This window comes from Pteronotus mesoamericanus, unplaced genomic scaffold (assembly GCF_021234165.1).
Source record: "Pteronotus mesoamericanus isolate MK-2021 breed Mesoamerican mustached bat unplaced genomic scaffold, CSHL_Meso_final contig_436, whole genome shotgun sequence".
NCBI classification, from domain to species: Eukaryota; Metazoa; Chordata; class Mammalia; order Chiroptera; family Mormoopidae; genus Pteronotus; species Pteronotus mesoamericanus.
The window spans coordinates 454,262-467,790 of record NW_026555164.1 but is presented as its reverse complement, the minus strand read 5'-3'; the positions used below and the strand labels follow the sequence as shown (position 1 = coordinate 467,790).

At 72.9% G+C, this 13,529-nt stretch overlaps 2 protein-coding genes across 2 annotated transcripts; both read right to left on the bottom strand.

Moving 5' to 3' along the window:
* Nucleotides 1-378: 378 nt before the first annotated feature.
* On the bottom strand, nucleotides 379-6,071 carry PTK6 (protein tyrosine kinase 6). Its single transcript, XM_054577544.1, has 8 exons — nucleotides 5,842-6,071; nucleotides 4,171-4,292; nucleotides 3,670-3,830; nucleotides 3,003-3,156; nucleotides 2,284-2,445; nucleotides 1,422-1,603; nucleotides 735-888; nucleotides 379-566 (listed from the first exon to the last, which is right to left on the bottom strand). Exons 1-8 carry the CDS (start codon nucleotides 6,069-6,071, stop codon nucleotides 379-381), a joined length of 1,353 nt encoding a protein of 450 aa, XP_054433519.1.
* A 2,399-nt stretch (nucleotides 6,072-8,470) lies between these two features.
* SRMS (src-related kinase lacking C-terminal regulatory tyrosine and N-terminal myristylation sites) lies at nucleotides 8,471-13,294 on the bottom strand. The gene is made up of 8 exons (XM_054577488.1): nucleotides 12,933-13,294; nucleotides 11,046-11,167; nucleotides 10,585-10,751; nucleotides 9,931-10,072; nucleotides 9,663-9,821; nucleotides 9,074-9,255; nucleotides 8,810-8,966; nucleotides 8,471-8,664 (listed from the first exon to the last, which is right to left on the bottom strand). The coding sequence occupies exons 1-8, from the start codon at nucleotides 13,292-13,294 to the stop codon at nucleotides 8,471-8,473; spliced, it is 1,485 nt and encodes a 494-aa protein (XP_054433463.1).
* Between the last annotated feature and the right edge of the window lie 235 nt (nucleotides 13,295-13,529).

Here is a 13,529-nt window from a genome sequence, read left to right as displayed (position 1 = left end):
GCGTGTGGCCCCCAGAGGTGGCAGCCGCTGTCTTCCCTGCCCTCCCTGCATCCAGGCAGGGTGGGGGCGGCTCTCCCAGGCGCCCCATCTGCCGAGTGCTGGGGAGGCAGTGCCAGGTCCCCACTGCCGGCTGTCCTGGGGGCCCGCCCTGGCTCTGGCCGAGCTGGTGGCGGCAGGTCGGTGCCGGAGACACTTCCACACCCTCTGGAAAGAGGTCGGTCCTGCCCAGGCAGCTGCGGGCTCACAGGAAGGCCCGGCCAGCCCCCGGTGCTGGAGTCTCAGAAGGGGCGGTCTCGGCCCCCGACTGCAAGGGGGTCTTCAGCTGCAAGGGCGGTCCTAGCCGGATTGGGGCCGTTGGTGTGGTGGGGAGGGTACCCCTCAGACCGGGTTCTCGTAGCGGGTGAAGCTGGAGAGCTTCTCCTGCAGGGCTCTGAAGCAGGGCCTCTCGGCCGGGTCCGAATGCCAGCAGGAGAGCATCAGCTTGTACGTGGAGGCGGGGCACTCGGCGGGGCAGGGCATGCGGTAGCCTGCGTTCACCCTCAGGAAGGCCTCGTGGTTGGACATGCCTGCGGAGAGTGGATGCGGGTGCTGGGTGGCCACGGCCCCTCCCGCGAAGCTGGGGCCACACCCTCGTTCCCAGGCCCACCCTCTGGGCAGCGCCAGGCGCTCGGAATGGGGTTCGGGTGATGCCCCCTCCCACCCTGCCGGGCGGGGGCCCGCTTGGGACCGGGTACCTGGGTAGGGCACCTGGCCCCGGCTGAAAATCTCGTGGAGGAGGACCCCGAAGGACCAGACGTCGGACCTGACAGAGTAGCGCCCCTGGGCGAGGGCCTCTGGCGCGGTCCACTTGTAGGGGACGTTGCGGTCGTGCGATAGGTAGATGTCTTCCTGCAATGAGACGCACCGGTGGGGGGGGGGCACCCACGTCCCGCAGCACGGACGGGCGTGGTGGGCCGCCCTGCGTGCAGTGTGGGCACCGTCGGGACGTGGGGGCACAGGCTGGCCCGGCTGCCCCTGGAGGGAGCAGCCGCCCTGGGCTGGTAGGCAGAGGGAGGACAGGCAGGCGGCAGCGCTGGGAAGTCGGGGTCCGGAAAAGGGGCTCCTCCCAGAGGAGCCAGATGGGGAGCCCTGGGAGGCCTAGAGGGGCCCACAGATAGCCACCCGCTCCCAAGTCACAGACCCCAAAACCTGGCCGAGCAGCCAGCACCGCACGAACTCCGGACGCAGGCAGAGTCATGGTCGGCCCGCCCCCGAGCAGCCTGTCCACCCCCAGCCCGTGTGGCAGCTTCCCCAGCTCCCTCGGTTCCTGGACCGGCCGGTGGCCTCCGCGGCCCTGTGCCCTTGCGCCCCACCCCCAGCGCCGCAGCCCTCAGCTCCGGTCCCTGCTCGGGGACCGCCCGCCCTGCCCTCCAAGGCCCCACCTTGATGAGCCTGGCCAGCCCGAAGTCCCCCACTTTGCACACGTTGTTCTCCCCCACGAGGATGTTCCTGGCAGCCAGGTCCCGGTGGATGTAGTTCTGCGACTCCAGGTAGCACATGCCCTCGGCCACCTGCGAGGCGATGTCCGCCAGCTCCGGCACGGGCAGGGCCCTCTCGTCGGACTCTGCGGGGGACGGGGCCAGAGTCACGGGGGGCCGGCGGGGCGCCCGCCCGGCGGAGGGCCGGGGTGGGTGGCCGTGGCCCCTGCCGCCCGTCTGGGGGGCAGCTCCACGTCGGCCCCCTCGCGGTCCCTCCGCATGCGTGCGCTGCCCTCTTGGGGACCTGCGGGGAGCACACCCCCACCTGTCACAGAGCCTCACACGGGGGGAAAGCTCAGGGCTCCAACAGGCCGCCGGCTGCGCGTGGGGTTGCAGGCTGTCGGGGCCTCATTTCTAAAGGACAGTCAATGACAAGGGGCACTGTCCGCAACCATCCCGCTTCCGTGGGCAATTCCACGTCCGCGTTTTCCAAACGGCGGCGGGGGAAACCTCCCCAGGCACACGCAGCACGCGCTGGACGTGGCCGTCTGGCCAAGCCCCCTTCTGCCCGCTGGAGCGTCTCAGACGCAGGGCCACGCCGGCCCCCGTGGCCCCGCCCACTCGGGCGGCGGGGGAAATCGCGGGGCTCCCTGTGTGTCCTCATCTGCCTGTTCTCAGATCCCCACAACGAGCAGACGCCGCGGCCCTCCCAGGCGTCTCCTGTGGCACAGGTCTGGCCGAGGCCGCGGGCGGTCCCTGGCCGGCCTGGGCCAGGGGTGGGGCGATGGGGGGTGTCTTCCCCTCCCTCCAGCGTCCGCCCGCTCACCCCGCAGGAGCTCCAGCAGGCTGCCCTTGGCCATGAGCTCCGTGATGATGTACACGGGGTCGCCCAGGGACGCCACAGCGTACAGCGCCAGGATGTGCTTGTGCCGCAGCTTCTTCATGGCCTGAACCTCCGCCTGGAACACGTGCTGGTGCAGCAGGTCGTCTGCGGGAAGGGCGGCCTCGGTGGGTGCAGCCCCAACCCGCCCACCCTCGGTAAACACGGCTGCCCTCCCCGACCCCCGCTCCCAAGGCCCAGGGCCAGGGCAGACACAGCCCCATCCCCCTGCACCCCTGCACCCCTGGGGGCTCCATGAAGGCTCCGCAAGCCCACCCTGGGCCCGACCACGCCAGGCACCCTCCGGGCCCGCATTTGGCCAACACCTGCCCACGCCAGATGTGCCCCACGCGTCCTGGGCCCCGGGCGGGGGATCCCCGCCCTGGTGCCCCCCGAGGAGGCTGCGGGTGGGCCTCTCAGATTTCCCGTGACCGATTTTGGCGGCTTTCCACACCCATCCAGAATGTAACGCGCCCTTTACAACAGACGTGCTTAGGTAAGACCGTTTCCCGCTGAGAGGAAAACGCCACCCCCACATTACGTCAGGGGCCCCGCGCGGCCCCCACCCCTGCCCCCGTGAGCGAGGCCAGGAGCCCCTGCTGGCAGGGCAGGCGGGGCAGGCGGGGCGGGGGGGCGGGCGGAGCCCCTGGCTCGGGGCTGCTCACCTCGCGCTATCACCTTAACGGCCACCCGGACCTGGCCCTTCCAGAGCCCTTCGAAGACCTCCCCGAAGTAGCCGGACCCCAGCTTCCTGCAGAGCGTGAACTCCTCCCGAGGCCTCTCCCAGTCGGCACAGTGAGGCAGGGGCTCGGGCTCGTGCTGGCGGGACAGGTGGGGACACCGGGCTGGGAGGGGTGCCACCCAGGGCCCCCCAGTCCTTCGGGGACGCCCCCTGACGCCAGCAGGGGAGCCCGTGGCCGATCCGCAAAGGCCCGGCGGCCCCTGGCTGGGGAGGGTGCCAGCGCCCAGCAAAGTGGCTGGGCTCTGCGGGGGCTGCCCCTGCCGTGTCTTGTACACGCGCCCCCCTCGCCGCCTGCTCTGGGCCTGGGACGCGGGCCCAGGCGCCACTTGGACAAAAGGCCTGTCCAGCTGTTGGCTGGGGCACACGGCCCTTGTCACAGCAGAGGTGTCGTGACCTCCGGTGGGCCCAAGGGTGAGAGCAACCGGCCACAGGGGGGCCACCCTCCGCCCCACCTGCCGCCCCCAGGTCTGTGGGGCCTCAGCCTCCAGCAGCCAGAGTCCCCCCGAGTCCCACGCCACCCTACGTGACCCTGCGGGCCCAGGCCACCGAGGACGGAGGGCTGCGTCGGGCAGGACGGCGGGCGGCCCTACCTTCCAGCAGGGCAGGCCCAGCTGCAGGCCGTGTGACAGGCTGTGCGTCCGGTGGTGGCCCACGAGCTCGGACAGGCTGGGGAAGGACACGGCCTCGCTGAGGTGCAGCCGGCCCGCGCGCCTCCAGATCTTGTAGTGCCGCACGGTCTGCCTGTCCCGCACTGGGGCGCGGGGGCGCGGGCGGGCGGCAGCGTGAGAGGGCGGGCACACGCACCCCCCGGCGCCCCTCGCCCAGCCTCAGCGGCGCGCCAGTCAGGGGCCGTGGGCAGGTGCCACGCCTCGTGTCCCGCCTGGTGGCCCTCCCCACGGTGGACGGAGAAGACCCGGCCCACAGGGACAGCCGCCCACCGCAGGGCCTCTGAGATCCCCGGGGAAGGGGTCCCGAAAGCGGAGGGGGCGGGCCCGGAAGGCAGGCTACCCGCACGCAGCGAGGAAGGGCTCCAGGGAAGGAGACGCTGGGCCAAGCCCGGGCCCCACGGAGCCGGGACGGGGCCGCCGTACCGGAGAGAACGTAGTCGGCGCCTGGCTTCTCGCTGACCCGGACCAGGAAGGCCCCCGGCCCGTTGCCACCGGCCTGCAGCCTGTGCGAGGCCTCCGAGCGGGAGATGCAGCCGAAAAACCACCTGCAGGGCCAGGGCAGAGGGGGTGCTGACGCCGTCCCGGCCCCTGCCCCCACCCGCTCTCTGACACGGTCTCCGACCCAAGGCCCCTCCTTTGCCCCTCACAGGCCCCAAATGTCCCAAGTGGCTGGTCCTGGACCCCAGGAAAGGCCCTTGTGACCCGGGGAGCAGGGGGCGGGCACATGCCCCCACCCCGCCTGGGGCGTCCTCAGCCTGTGACCGCGTCCCAGGGACCTGCCATCGGCCCACGGCCCACGTTGCTCTGGGCTCCGGGGGCCACCTTTGTGACTGGGGACACAGGCAGGGACCGGGGACTCTGGCACCAGGGACCTGAGCAGCAGCTATGCACGTGTGGCCGCGTCCACACACATTTGTTAATGCACATTCAAACATGTACACACATTCACGCACATGCACGCACTTATTGACACACTTGCACATGCGCACCCACACACCCTGTGCGCACACATGCACACTTACTTGTGCACACGCATTCACACGCACCCCCATGCCCGTCCCACCCAGCCCAGCAGCAGCAGCGGCAGCACAGGTCACGGGCGAGCCCTGGACTCCGGGCTGCACAGGGGGGCCCGAGATCCCCCGCCCCGCCCCCCGCAACCTCTGCTGCCAGCGGCGCAGCCCTTCGCGCCCCGCCCCCCAGCGCTGTGGGGACGCGGCCCCACAGAGAGATCGCCGCCGCTGCAGACGCGTCCTGCGCGCCTCGGGGGCTCCCCGTGGTGCCACCGCCAACTGCGGGCGCGCACCCCTCAGGGCCTGGGCCTCCCTCTGGCCGGGCCCCCCCGGCATCCGCCGCAAGGCAGGCGCTCGGGCAAGGCGGGCCGATGGCGAGGGGCCCCAGGATCGGGGGCACGGACGGGCCATGGGGCCCCTCCTGCTGAACACCCCCTCCCAGGAGTGAGCTCAGAATGCACAGATGCGCCCCCACAGCGCGCTCCCGGGCCCCCAGTGTCCTGGGCAGCCCTTCGGGGTGGCCGCCGCCTCTGGGAGCCACCTGCCAGGAGCAGGGCAGCTGGGAGGGCAGCAGGGCCAACGCCCGCAGCCCACGCCCGGAGAGGGCATGTCTGTCGCAACGACCTTCCTCCCTGCCCAACTGGGTCGCACGTCTGGTTCCAGCCGTGCGAAGGTGGCTCCCCAAAAGGCCCAGCCCTGCCTCGGGTCCCACGCAGACCCGTCCCTGTCGCCGGCCGCCCCGGGGACTGTTTCAGCCCCTTCTGTCCCCTCTGGTCCTGACCCCATGAAGTCCCCCTGGGGGAGCTTGGGGGGGCCACACACCTCCGCTGCCCCCACCCCCAGGTGTCACCCAGCAAAAGCACAGTCACACTCCTGGGACTGAGAACGTGGGGTCCGGCCCGACGGGGAGGCACAGGGAACCCCGTGCCTCCTTGGCCGCCCCGCACCCCTGCCCCTGCCCCAAGCCCAGCCATGAGGTGAGGTGTGGAGCCCCGTCCCACAGCCGCCCTGCCCGGAGCTCTCGGGGGCTGCGGGGCCAGGCAGGGGGCAGCGCAGTGCTGCGCGGGCCCAGGGCACTCACGGCTCGGACTCCACCGTCTCCTCCTCGGCCAGGTAGTTGCGAGGCACGTAGCCCTCGGCCAGCACCGCGCCCTCCGCGTCCAGCAACGTCGCCCACCACCACTCTTCCTCCTTCCTGGTCACCTGGAGCCGGTCCCCTGCCCGGAAGCTCAGCTCCTCGTCCGTCCGGGCCTCGAAGTCCCAGAGGCCCACGTACCAGGGGCCCTGGCGAGCCTGGCCCCGCGACCCCATGGCGGCAGCGCCGGCCACCCGGCCTCCCCGCCTGTCCCTGGGCGGCTGCGCACCCTGCGGCTGGGAGCGGAGGGTGGGCGGGGCCGACTCTGGCAGGCCGCCCCCAGCCCAGTGACTTCCCAGGACGGGAAGGGCGTGACAGGCCCCGCCCCAGGGCTGCCAGTGCCACGCCAGGAACCCCGGGCATCCCCTGTCCTGCCCCCGGGGCCAGGTCCGCCTGGACGCGGTTCCCGCCCACCTGCTGCGGGAAGGGTGCCCGCCAAGCGACCCCATGGTTGGGCCTCAGCCCTGAGGGAGGGCGGGACCACCGTGGCGGGACCGGAGCCTCGGGTCTGAGTCTCGGAGCTGGAGGGGCGTGGGGATGGAGGTCCACGGACAAGCCACTGCCCTCCGTCCGCCCCAGGGCCGCCGGGACCGAGACGGGCCAGACGGCAGGCTGGGGGCAGGCTGCTGCGGGAGCCCCCGGCTGGGGCCGCAAGTGTGTCAATCAGTGCCTCTCCCCGAGCCCCGCCTGCATCCCAGTGCCGCCTCTGCACCTCGTGCCCGCGCCACGCGCTCCCAGGCCTCGGCCAGAGCCGGAGCGGCCACAGCGGGCGGCCCGGAACGGGCAGTGGATGTGGGGTGGGCCCCGCGGCCTGGCCCGAGCTGCTCCCCACCTCGGGGTGGGGGCGCAGGGACCCTGAGCCGGGGCAGGAGGAGGGCGAGGCCGGGAGCCTCTGTCGAGAGGAGAGTGACAGCTCCACTCACGCCCCCTCGAGAGTGAGAACGGGGGCGTGTGCTGTTCAACAGGGTCACAGACGTTGCGCCGGGCAGCTCGGCTCAGCTCTGACCCAGCAATGGGGTGGGGGGGGACAGCGCCCCGCGGGCCGGGACCGCTGGGCCGCTCGCTCGGCGGCTGTCGGCCCGGGGGCTCCGGGGGCTCCGCCTGCCACCAGTGCACTCCCGTCCCCGCGGCCCTGGGCCCGGCCGCGGAGCCCACGTCTGCCCGGGGCCCCGAGAGCCGCTGGGGGCAGACGTGCCGGGATGCCGCCTGAGTCACACCAGGAAGCGGGAGTTTCCGGACCGAGCGCCCCGGCTCCGCCCACAGGCTCCAGAGCACAAACCTGTCTGGCCTGCGGTTGGCGAGATACCCAGGATGACCCCCACGCACAGCCGCCTCTTGGGCGGGTCACCGCGCCCGGCACACACGCCTTCCCACGTCCTCAGCAGCTCCAAGGGAAGGGGCCGAGCCGCTCCCGGTGCCCAGAGCCCCCTCCCAGGGGGTCCCCCGTCCTCTGAAGCGGAGCCGCTCAGCTCCAGCCCTCACCTTCTGCGCCTGCACGCCCGCGCCAGCCCTGGGCCCTGCGGCTGCAGCCCGGGGTCCCGAGAAATTCAGACCAAACCTTCCTGACTCCACCCCGGGCTGGGCTCCACGGGGCTTCCGCCCTCCCCGCAGCCAGACAGACCCGGGCCCTGGAGCGGCCCATTCCTGCCTCGTCCCTGCGGGCTGTCCCCACCCCCAGCCGCCTGTGCTTGGAGCAGCCCCTGCCGGGAGCAGCCGCTTCTCTCACCTCCCAGGGGCTGTGGTCAGCGGTGCACCGGAGGGTGGCCTTGCCTGCTTCTGTCCCTTCTGTCCCCACAAGCCACTGGGACACGGCCGCTGGCGGACTCCCTGGCCCCAAACGGCCCCCTGCCCTCAGCCTGACCTGTCCGGTCTGCCCCAGCGCCCCCGCCCTGCCTTCCATCGCAGCCTGGGGAGGCGGTGCACCAGGCCGTCCGCATGGCTCCTGCAGGGGGTGGTCCGCCTCTGGGTCCCCTGTGCTGGACACCAAGATGCCCTGGGGGTGGGGCTCCGCCCTGATGACCCAGCTGGGGGGCCGCCTGCCAGCGTCAGCGCCAGCCCTGGTTGCGGCTGAGGCCCGTGTGTGGCGCGCGTCCAGGCGTGTCTGCCTTAGTCCACACGTGTTTATTGAGCGCTGCCTTCCTGCACGCACTGGGCAGCGTGTGCTCCTGGGAGGCGGTGGCCACCCCCCGCAGTGGGCCCAGGGCCTGAGGTCAGCCTGGGAGCCCCCCGACCAGCCCCTTCCAAAGGCCCCGGCGGGACTTTGGAGAACAATGGGAAGCCGCACCTGCTGCTCTTGCCCCTCCGGGGGACCGCGGGGGACCCCCGGGCTCCCCCGCCCAGTCTCCCTGAGGCAGGAGCAGAGGCAGGCTCCGCCCCGCCTTTCCGCCGAGTTCCGCCCCCGCCAGAGGGCGCCAGCCTCTGCTCTCCGAGCTGGCGCGCACACGCGTTGGCCCAGGAGGCGCTGGCCGGGGGCTCTGCCGGCTGGCGTCCGGCACCCCAGAGAGGACTGAGGCCACCGTGGTCCTGAGGGAGGCCCCATGGCCCAGTCCGGTGTCCCCAGCGTCCAGGGCGCCGGTCACGTGAGGGCGGGGTGGAGGCGCCGGTGGATGGCGCCCAGCTCCTCCTGCAGCGCGGCGAAGGCGGGCCGCCCCTCGGGGCTGGCCTCCCAGCAGGCCCGCATGAGCGCGTAGGCCTCGGCCGGGCAGGCGGCCGGGCGCGGCAGCCGGTACCCTCGCGCGATCTGCTGCAGCGTCTCGTGGTTGCTCATTCCTGGGGGGAGGCGTCACCACCGTGGGTCGCCCCCGCCCTCCCCCGCCGGGCCCCGCCACCGCTCCACCTCCAGGCCTGGGGCCCCTCGGGGCGAGCCACCCCCGGGGCCAGGGCTGTCCCTCCCGCTGGCCGCCGGGCGGCTCACCTTCGTAGGGACACTGGCCGTAGGTGAACACCTCGTAGAGCAGCACCCCGAAGGACCAGACGTCCGACTTCTGGGAGAAGACGCGGTAGTTGGCGGCCTCGGGCGCCGTCCACTTGACCGGGATCTTGGAGCCACGGCTCAGTGAGTACACGTCGTCCTGGCGGGGGCACCGTGTGGAGCCGGTGAGGCGGCGCCCTCCCCGCCCCCGCTGCCCTGCCCTGCCCTGCCCTGCCCTGCAGCGGCCTGGCCCCAGCCCACCCTGACCTTGAGCAGACGGGCCAAGCCGAAGTCGGCCACCTTGCAGGCCAGGCCGTCGCCCACGAGCACGTTCCTGGCCGCCAGGTCCCGGTGCACGATGCGCCGCTCCTCCAGGTAGCTCATGCCCTCGGCCACCTGGCAGGCGAAACCCAGCAGGACCGGCGGGCTCAAGGCTCGGCCCTCGGGGCCTGCGGGGCAGCCGGCAGTCAGGGGCGCGCCTCCTCGCGCCCACCACCCTCTGTGCCGCAGCCTCCTCCTCGGAGACAAGGCGGCCCTGGTGCGGCTGTGGAGACCGCTCGGGGCAGGCGGCCCTCGGCCACTGCCCTGGGTCCCCACCAGAGAGACGGAGAGGGGTCAATGTGGGGAGGGGCACCCGGGCAGCGCTGGGTCCACTCAGACCTTGTACAGGGGCCGCCCCACCTGCCCGGGACCCAGCGCTCTGACCACCCCTCCACAGAGCCCAGGCCTGGCCGCTGCTGGCCGGAGCCCATGGCAGCCTCTGGGCTGCAGGTGGCCCCGCGCCCGTCCAGGGCCCATGCCAGAGGGGGCGCTGTCCCCGTCCCGGGCCCGGCAGGCGGCGGGAGGGCGCACTCACTGCCCAGGAAGGCCTGCAGGTTGCCCTTGCGCATGAGCTCGGTGACGATGTACACCGGCTCGCCGGCGGAGCACACGGCGTGCAGCTGGATGAGCCGCGCGTGCCGCAGGCTCTTGAGCGTCTGGATCTCCGTGGCGAGGTCGGCGAGCTTCATGTCGGCTGCGGGAGACGGGGGGCGGGGAGGGGGGGGCGGCTCCAGGACCCGCGCGCACCGCCGGCGGGGGGGGGTGGGGGGGCACCCCAGGCGCGGGGGCGGGGCCTCACCCACCTGACTTGATGACCTTGACGGCCACGGGCACCGAGCCCAGCCACAGGCCTTCCCACACCTCCCCGAAGTAGCCTTCGCCCAGCTTCCTGCGCAGGGCGAACTCGGAGCGCGGCCGCTCCCACTCGTCCTGCTCCGGGGGCGTCTGCGGGGGGGAGGGGCGCTCAGGGTTCTGCTGCGCCCGCGGCCCCACCCCTCCGCCCACCCGGCACACGCTGGAGGCGGGCTGTGGCCGGGGCGGGGCGTGCCGGGTGCTGACCTCCCCCGGCCTGGCCCCACCGACTGTCAGACCCAAGCAGCACCTTTGCCGGAGACCACGCCCCCCACAGGCACCCATTACTGCACTGTCAGGTGTCAGGCTGCCAATAACGGCACCGGAGGAACTGGGTCGCAGCCGCGGGGCTTGGGCTGGACAGCCGCTCGGGGGCAGGGGCGGGGGCGGGGACTGCGGCCCCGGCCCAGCTGTGCGCCCCAGGTGTGGTCCTCGGGGCCAGCATCTCCCCCACAGCTTCCTCCACCCAGGACTCCGACAGCAGACCCAGCCCCAGGCCGGGCCCAGCCAGCGTGGAGGGCTCGCCAGGTGGGCGCCCAGGCCCCCAGGCCCCCGGGCAGTGTCTCAGGCCCAGCAAGGGCGCCTGACGGGCGGGGCGGGCCCACCTGGGGCGCACAGGGCCGCAGCAGCGGGTGCTGGGTCAGCTTCCAGCGGGCCGCATAGTGGGCGAGCAGCTCCTCCAGGCTGGGGAAGAGGCGGCCCCTCTGCAGGTAGACGCTGCCGTCGGCCGCCGTGGAGATGCGGTAGTGGCGGACTCTGGCGTGGGCCCGGACTGGGGGTGCAGAGAGGGAGACGGTGCCCAGACCCGCCGCCGCCCTGCTAGGGGCTGAGACGCGGGAGCCGCATGGAGAAGGGGGCGTGCGGACAGCAACAGGCCCGGGGGCGGGCGCAGAGCGGGGCGGGCGCCCGGTGGGTGCTGGGGACAGCCCTCGAGGTGACCGAGGGAGGCAGGGGCCGAGGAGATGAGCTCGCGGAGGAGGCGACCAGCGGTGGGCACGGGGTCAGGACCTCGCGCTCAAGAGTGGTCCGCCTGGCGGGGGCTGCGCAGTGCAGGGGGCCCTGGTACCTGACAGCGAGTAGTCACCCTGGCTGCTCTCGCTCGGCCGGACGAGGAAGGCGCCCGGGGCACTGGCTGGGGACAGCAGCAGCTGCTGGGCCTCGGTGCGGCTGAGGCCGCTGAAGTACCAGCTGCAAAGGGCGGCGCGGCGGTCACCGGGCAGGCCTGGCCCTCGGGACCCCTGCCCCACGCCGCTCAGAGGGCGCCTGGGCCGCTCGGCACCCCCCGCCCGCCCCCAGGGCCAGGCCTCTGGAGTCACCAGGGACCGGAAAGGAGAACCGCTTGCACCGGCACAGCGCTGACAGCCAGCGGCCGCGACCTGTCGGGCCAGGCTGCCCACGCCGCCCGGCCAGACTCTCCCCTAGTCCTGCCCGTAAAGAGGCCACCAGCCCTGCTCACAGGCCAGACCCGTCAGTCACCACAGCCGAGCCCTTCGGGCGGGGGGCGGGGCCGGCCTGGGGTCCCCCATCTGCCCTCCCCGCCTGAGTCCCGCCAGGTGCAGCTGGGGGAGCCCCCCACCTGAGTTAGCTCCCCCTGGGGCCCCCAATACCCGGGGCTCCTGGAGGCCCAGAGGCAGGAGGCCCCCCAGGGGAGGCCCTGGGAGCAAGCCCCTCACCCACCCTGAGGGTCGGCCTAGGGAGCTGGCTCTCCGATTGCCGGCGGCCCAGCCGTGGCGGAAAGCAAGTCAATGCAAGGTGAGGGCCCGGAAAAGAGGGGGCCGGGCGGGCACAGCTGGGCAAGTGGGTGCCGCTGGAGCCGGGCGAGGGCAGGGCCTGGTGGGGGCGCGCAGAGACAGGCCCGCGCCCACCCTGGGGAGCGGGCTGAGAACCCACACAGCCGGAGCCGTGGGGCGTGGCTGGGCAGGCGGGAAAATCGGAGACAGAGACGGTTTGCAGCCCTGAGGCCGCCAGGCCCCGCCCACGTCCGCGGGGGCTTCTGCGCAGCCCTGCCTCACGGGACTGCGGGCCGGCAGAGCTGAGACCCCACGCAGACCCGGGGCCGCAGGGATGCCTCCCACCCCTCCCCGGGGCGCGGGGCACAGGGCACGGGCCGTGGGCGTGACAGGGCTGCCAGGAGGCCTGACCGTGGGGCAGGGACCGGCCCACCCAGCCGGTCCTGCGCAGGGACAGGTGTCTGGGGCTAATGACCCGGTGAGCTCGGCCGGCCCTTTCATCTCTGGCGGCAGATAGTCATTAGCTCTTCCTCTCGGCCCCTCCCCGGCCCGGCCCTGCAGGTCCCTCCAGGGGCCTGGCTGTGCCCCCCGCCCCCGCCATCAGAGTAGCTGCTCAGCCCCAGGGGTCGGGCAGAGACCAGAAGGCGACTTCCTGTCGCTGGGGTCTCCCCCCTGAATCCACAACTGCCCCAGGAGGCAGGAGAGGCCTGCGTGAGGCTGAGGCCCAGCGCCATCGCGGTGAGGACATGCCCAGGACCCTGCCCAGCCTGTGATGACTCCCTCTGTCCCCCAACCACTTCCCCCACCCCCCTCAGGGCACAAGGGGGCGTCTGGAGGGCACCTCCACACACTCTTATCCCGGACAGGGGCGTGTCTGTGTCCCTCCAGCCGCATCCCCAACCCTCACCCCTCCCTCTGCACAGCGACCACTCAGCAAGCTTTGTGGGACGAGGGCCCCCTGGGACATGCCTTCCAGGACCCACCTGACCAGACAGCTGGACAGAGAGTCCCAGCGGGACCTGCCAGGGGCAGGCAGCACACCCTCCAGCCGACCCGCTGCCGGACCTGGGCGGGCACAGCCACTGCTTTGTGCTCCGGCTCTGCGGTCGGGCCTGGAGCAGCCGGGCCACCAAGGGCATGAAGGACAGTGCGCACCGTGATCCTGGACGGCCACTCCAGGCTCTGTCCGCTTATCCCTGACCCCCAGAGCGGGCGGTACTCACGGCTGGTCTGAGGGCGTCTCGGGGGTGGCCTTGGCCACGTAGGCGAGGGGCACCAGCCCCACACTGGGCCGGCCAGAGAGCCTCCGGGCAAAGATGTAGTCGCCCTCCTCCTTGAGGGCACAGAGCCTGTCCCCGCGGCTGACACTCAGCTCGTCCGCGCACCGTGCGGTGAAGTCGTACAGCACCCGGAAGAGCTGCCCCGGTGCGGGGGGCGTGCAGGGGTCAGTGGCCGGGGACTCCCACTCGGCGTGGGCTTCAGGGTCCGGGAAGTCGGGGAGGCCGTGGTCCGGGGTGCCCGCCGGCCAGATCTTGTCCCAGAGGAAGCTCAGGAAGGCCAGCCGCTTCCGGAGGAAGGGCTCCATGCCCGGGCGTCCCGAGCAGCCCAGAGCTCTGCAGGGGAGGGCGCTTTCGAGGAGGGAGAAACTGGAAGGGCCGGTGGGACGGCGCGCGGTGGCCTCGCCCGGTGGGTCCCGGCGGCGCGAGGTGTGGGAGGCAGGTCACTGCACAGGCCCCTGCCTGGCTCCAGGCTGGTGTTCGGACCGGGCTGGGTGGGGGTCAGGGTGGCCCTCTAGCCCCCAGGACACACGGCGTTGGCCG

Excerpts from the sequence above, each read along its gene's own strand:
- PTK6 (XM_054577544.1), bottom strand. The coding sequence starts at position 6,071 with ATGGGGTCGCGGGGCCAGGCTCGCCAGGGCCCCTGGTACGTGGGCCTC. Across the intron at positions 2,446-3,002 it reads CGTTAAGGTGATAGCGCGAG|ACGACCTGCTGCACCAGCAC; the intron begins GTGAGCAGCCCC and ends CCCTTCCCGCAG. Across the intron at positions 889-1,421 it reads GGCTGGCCAGGCTCATCAAG|GAAGACATCTACCTATCGCA; the intron begins GTGGGGCCTTGG and ends GTCTCATTGCAG.
- SRMS (XM_054577488.1), bottom strand. The coding sequence starts at position 13,294 with ATGGAGCCCTTCCTCCGGAAGCGGCTGGCCTTCCTGAGCTTCCTCTGG. Across the intron at positions 11,168-12,932 it reads GAGACGCCCTCAGACCAGCC|CTGGTACTTCAGCGGCCTCA; the intron begins GTGAGTACCGCC and ends CGCCCTTTGCAG. Across the intron at positions 9,256-9,662 it reads CCTGCAGGCCTTCCTGGGCA|GCCCCGAGGGCCGAGCCTTG; the intron begins GTGAGTGCGCCC and ends GCTGCCCCGCAG.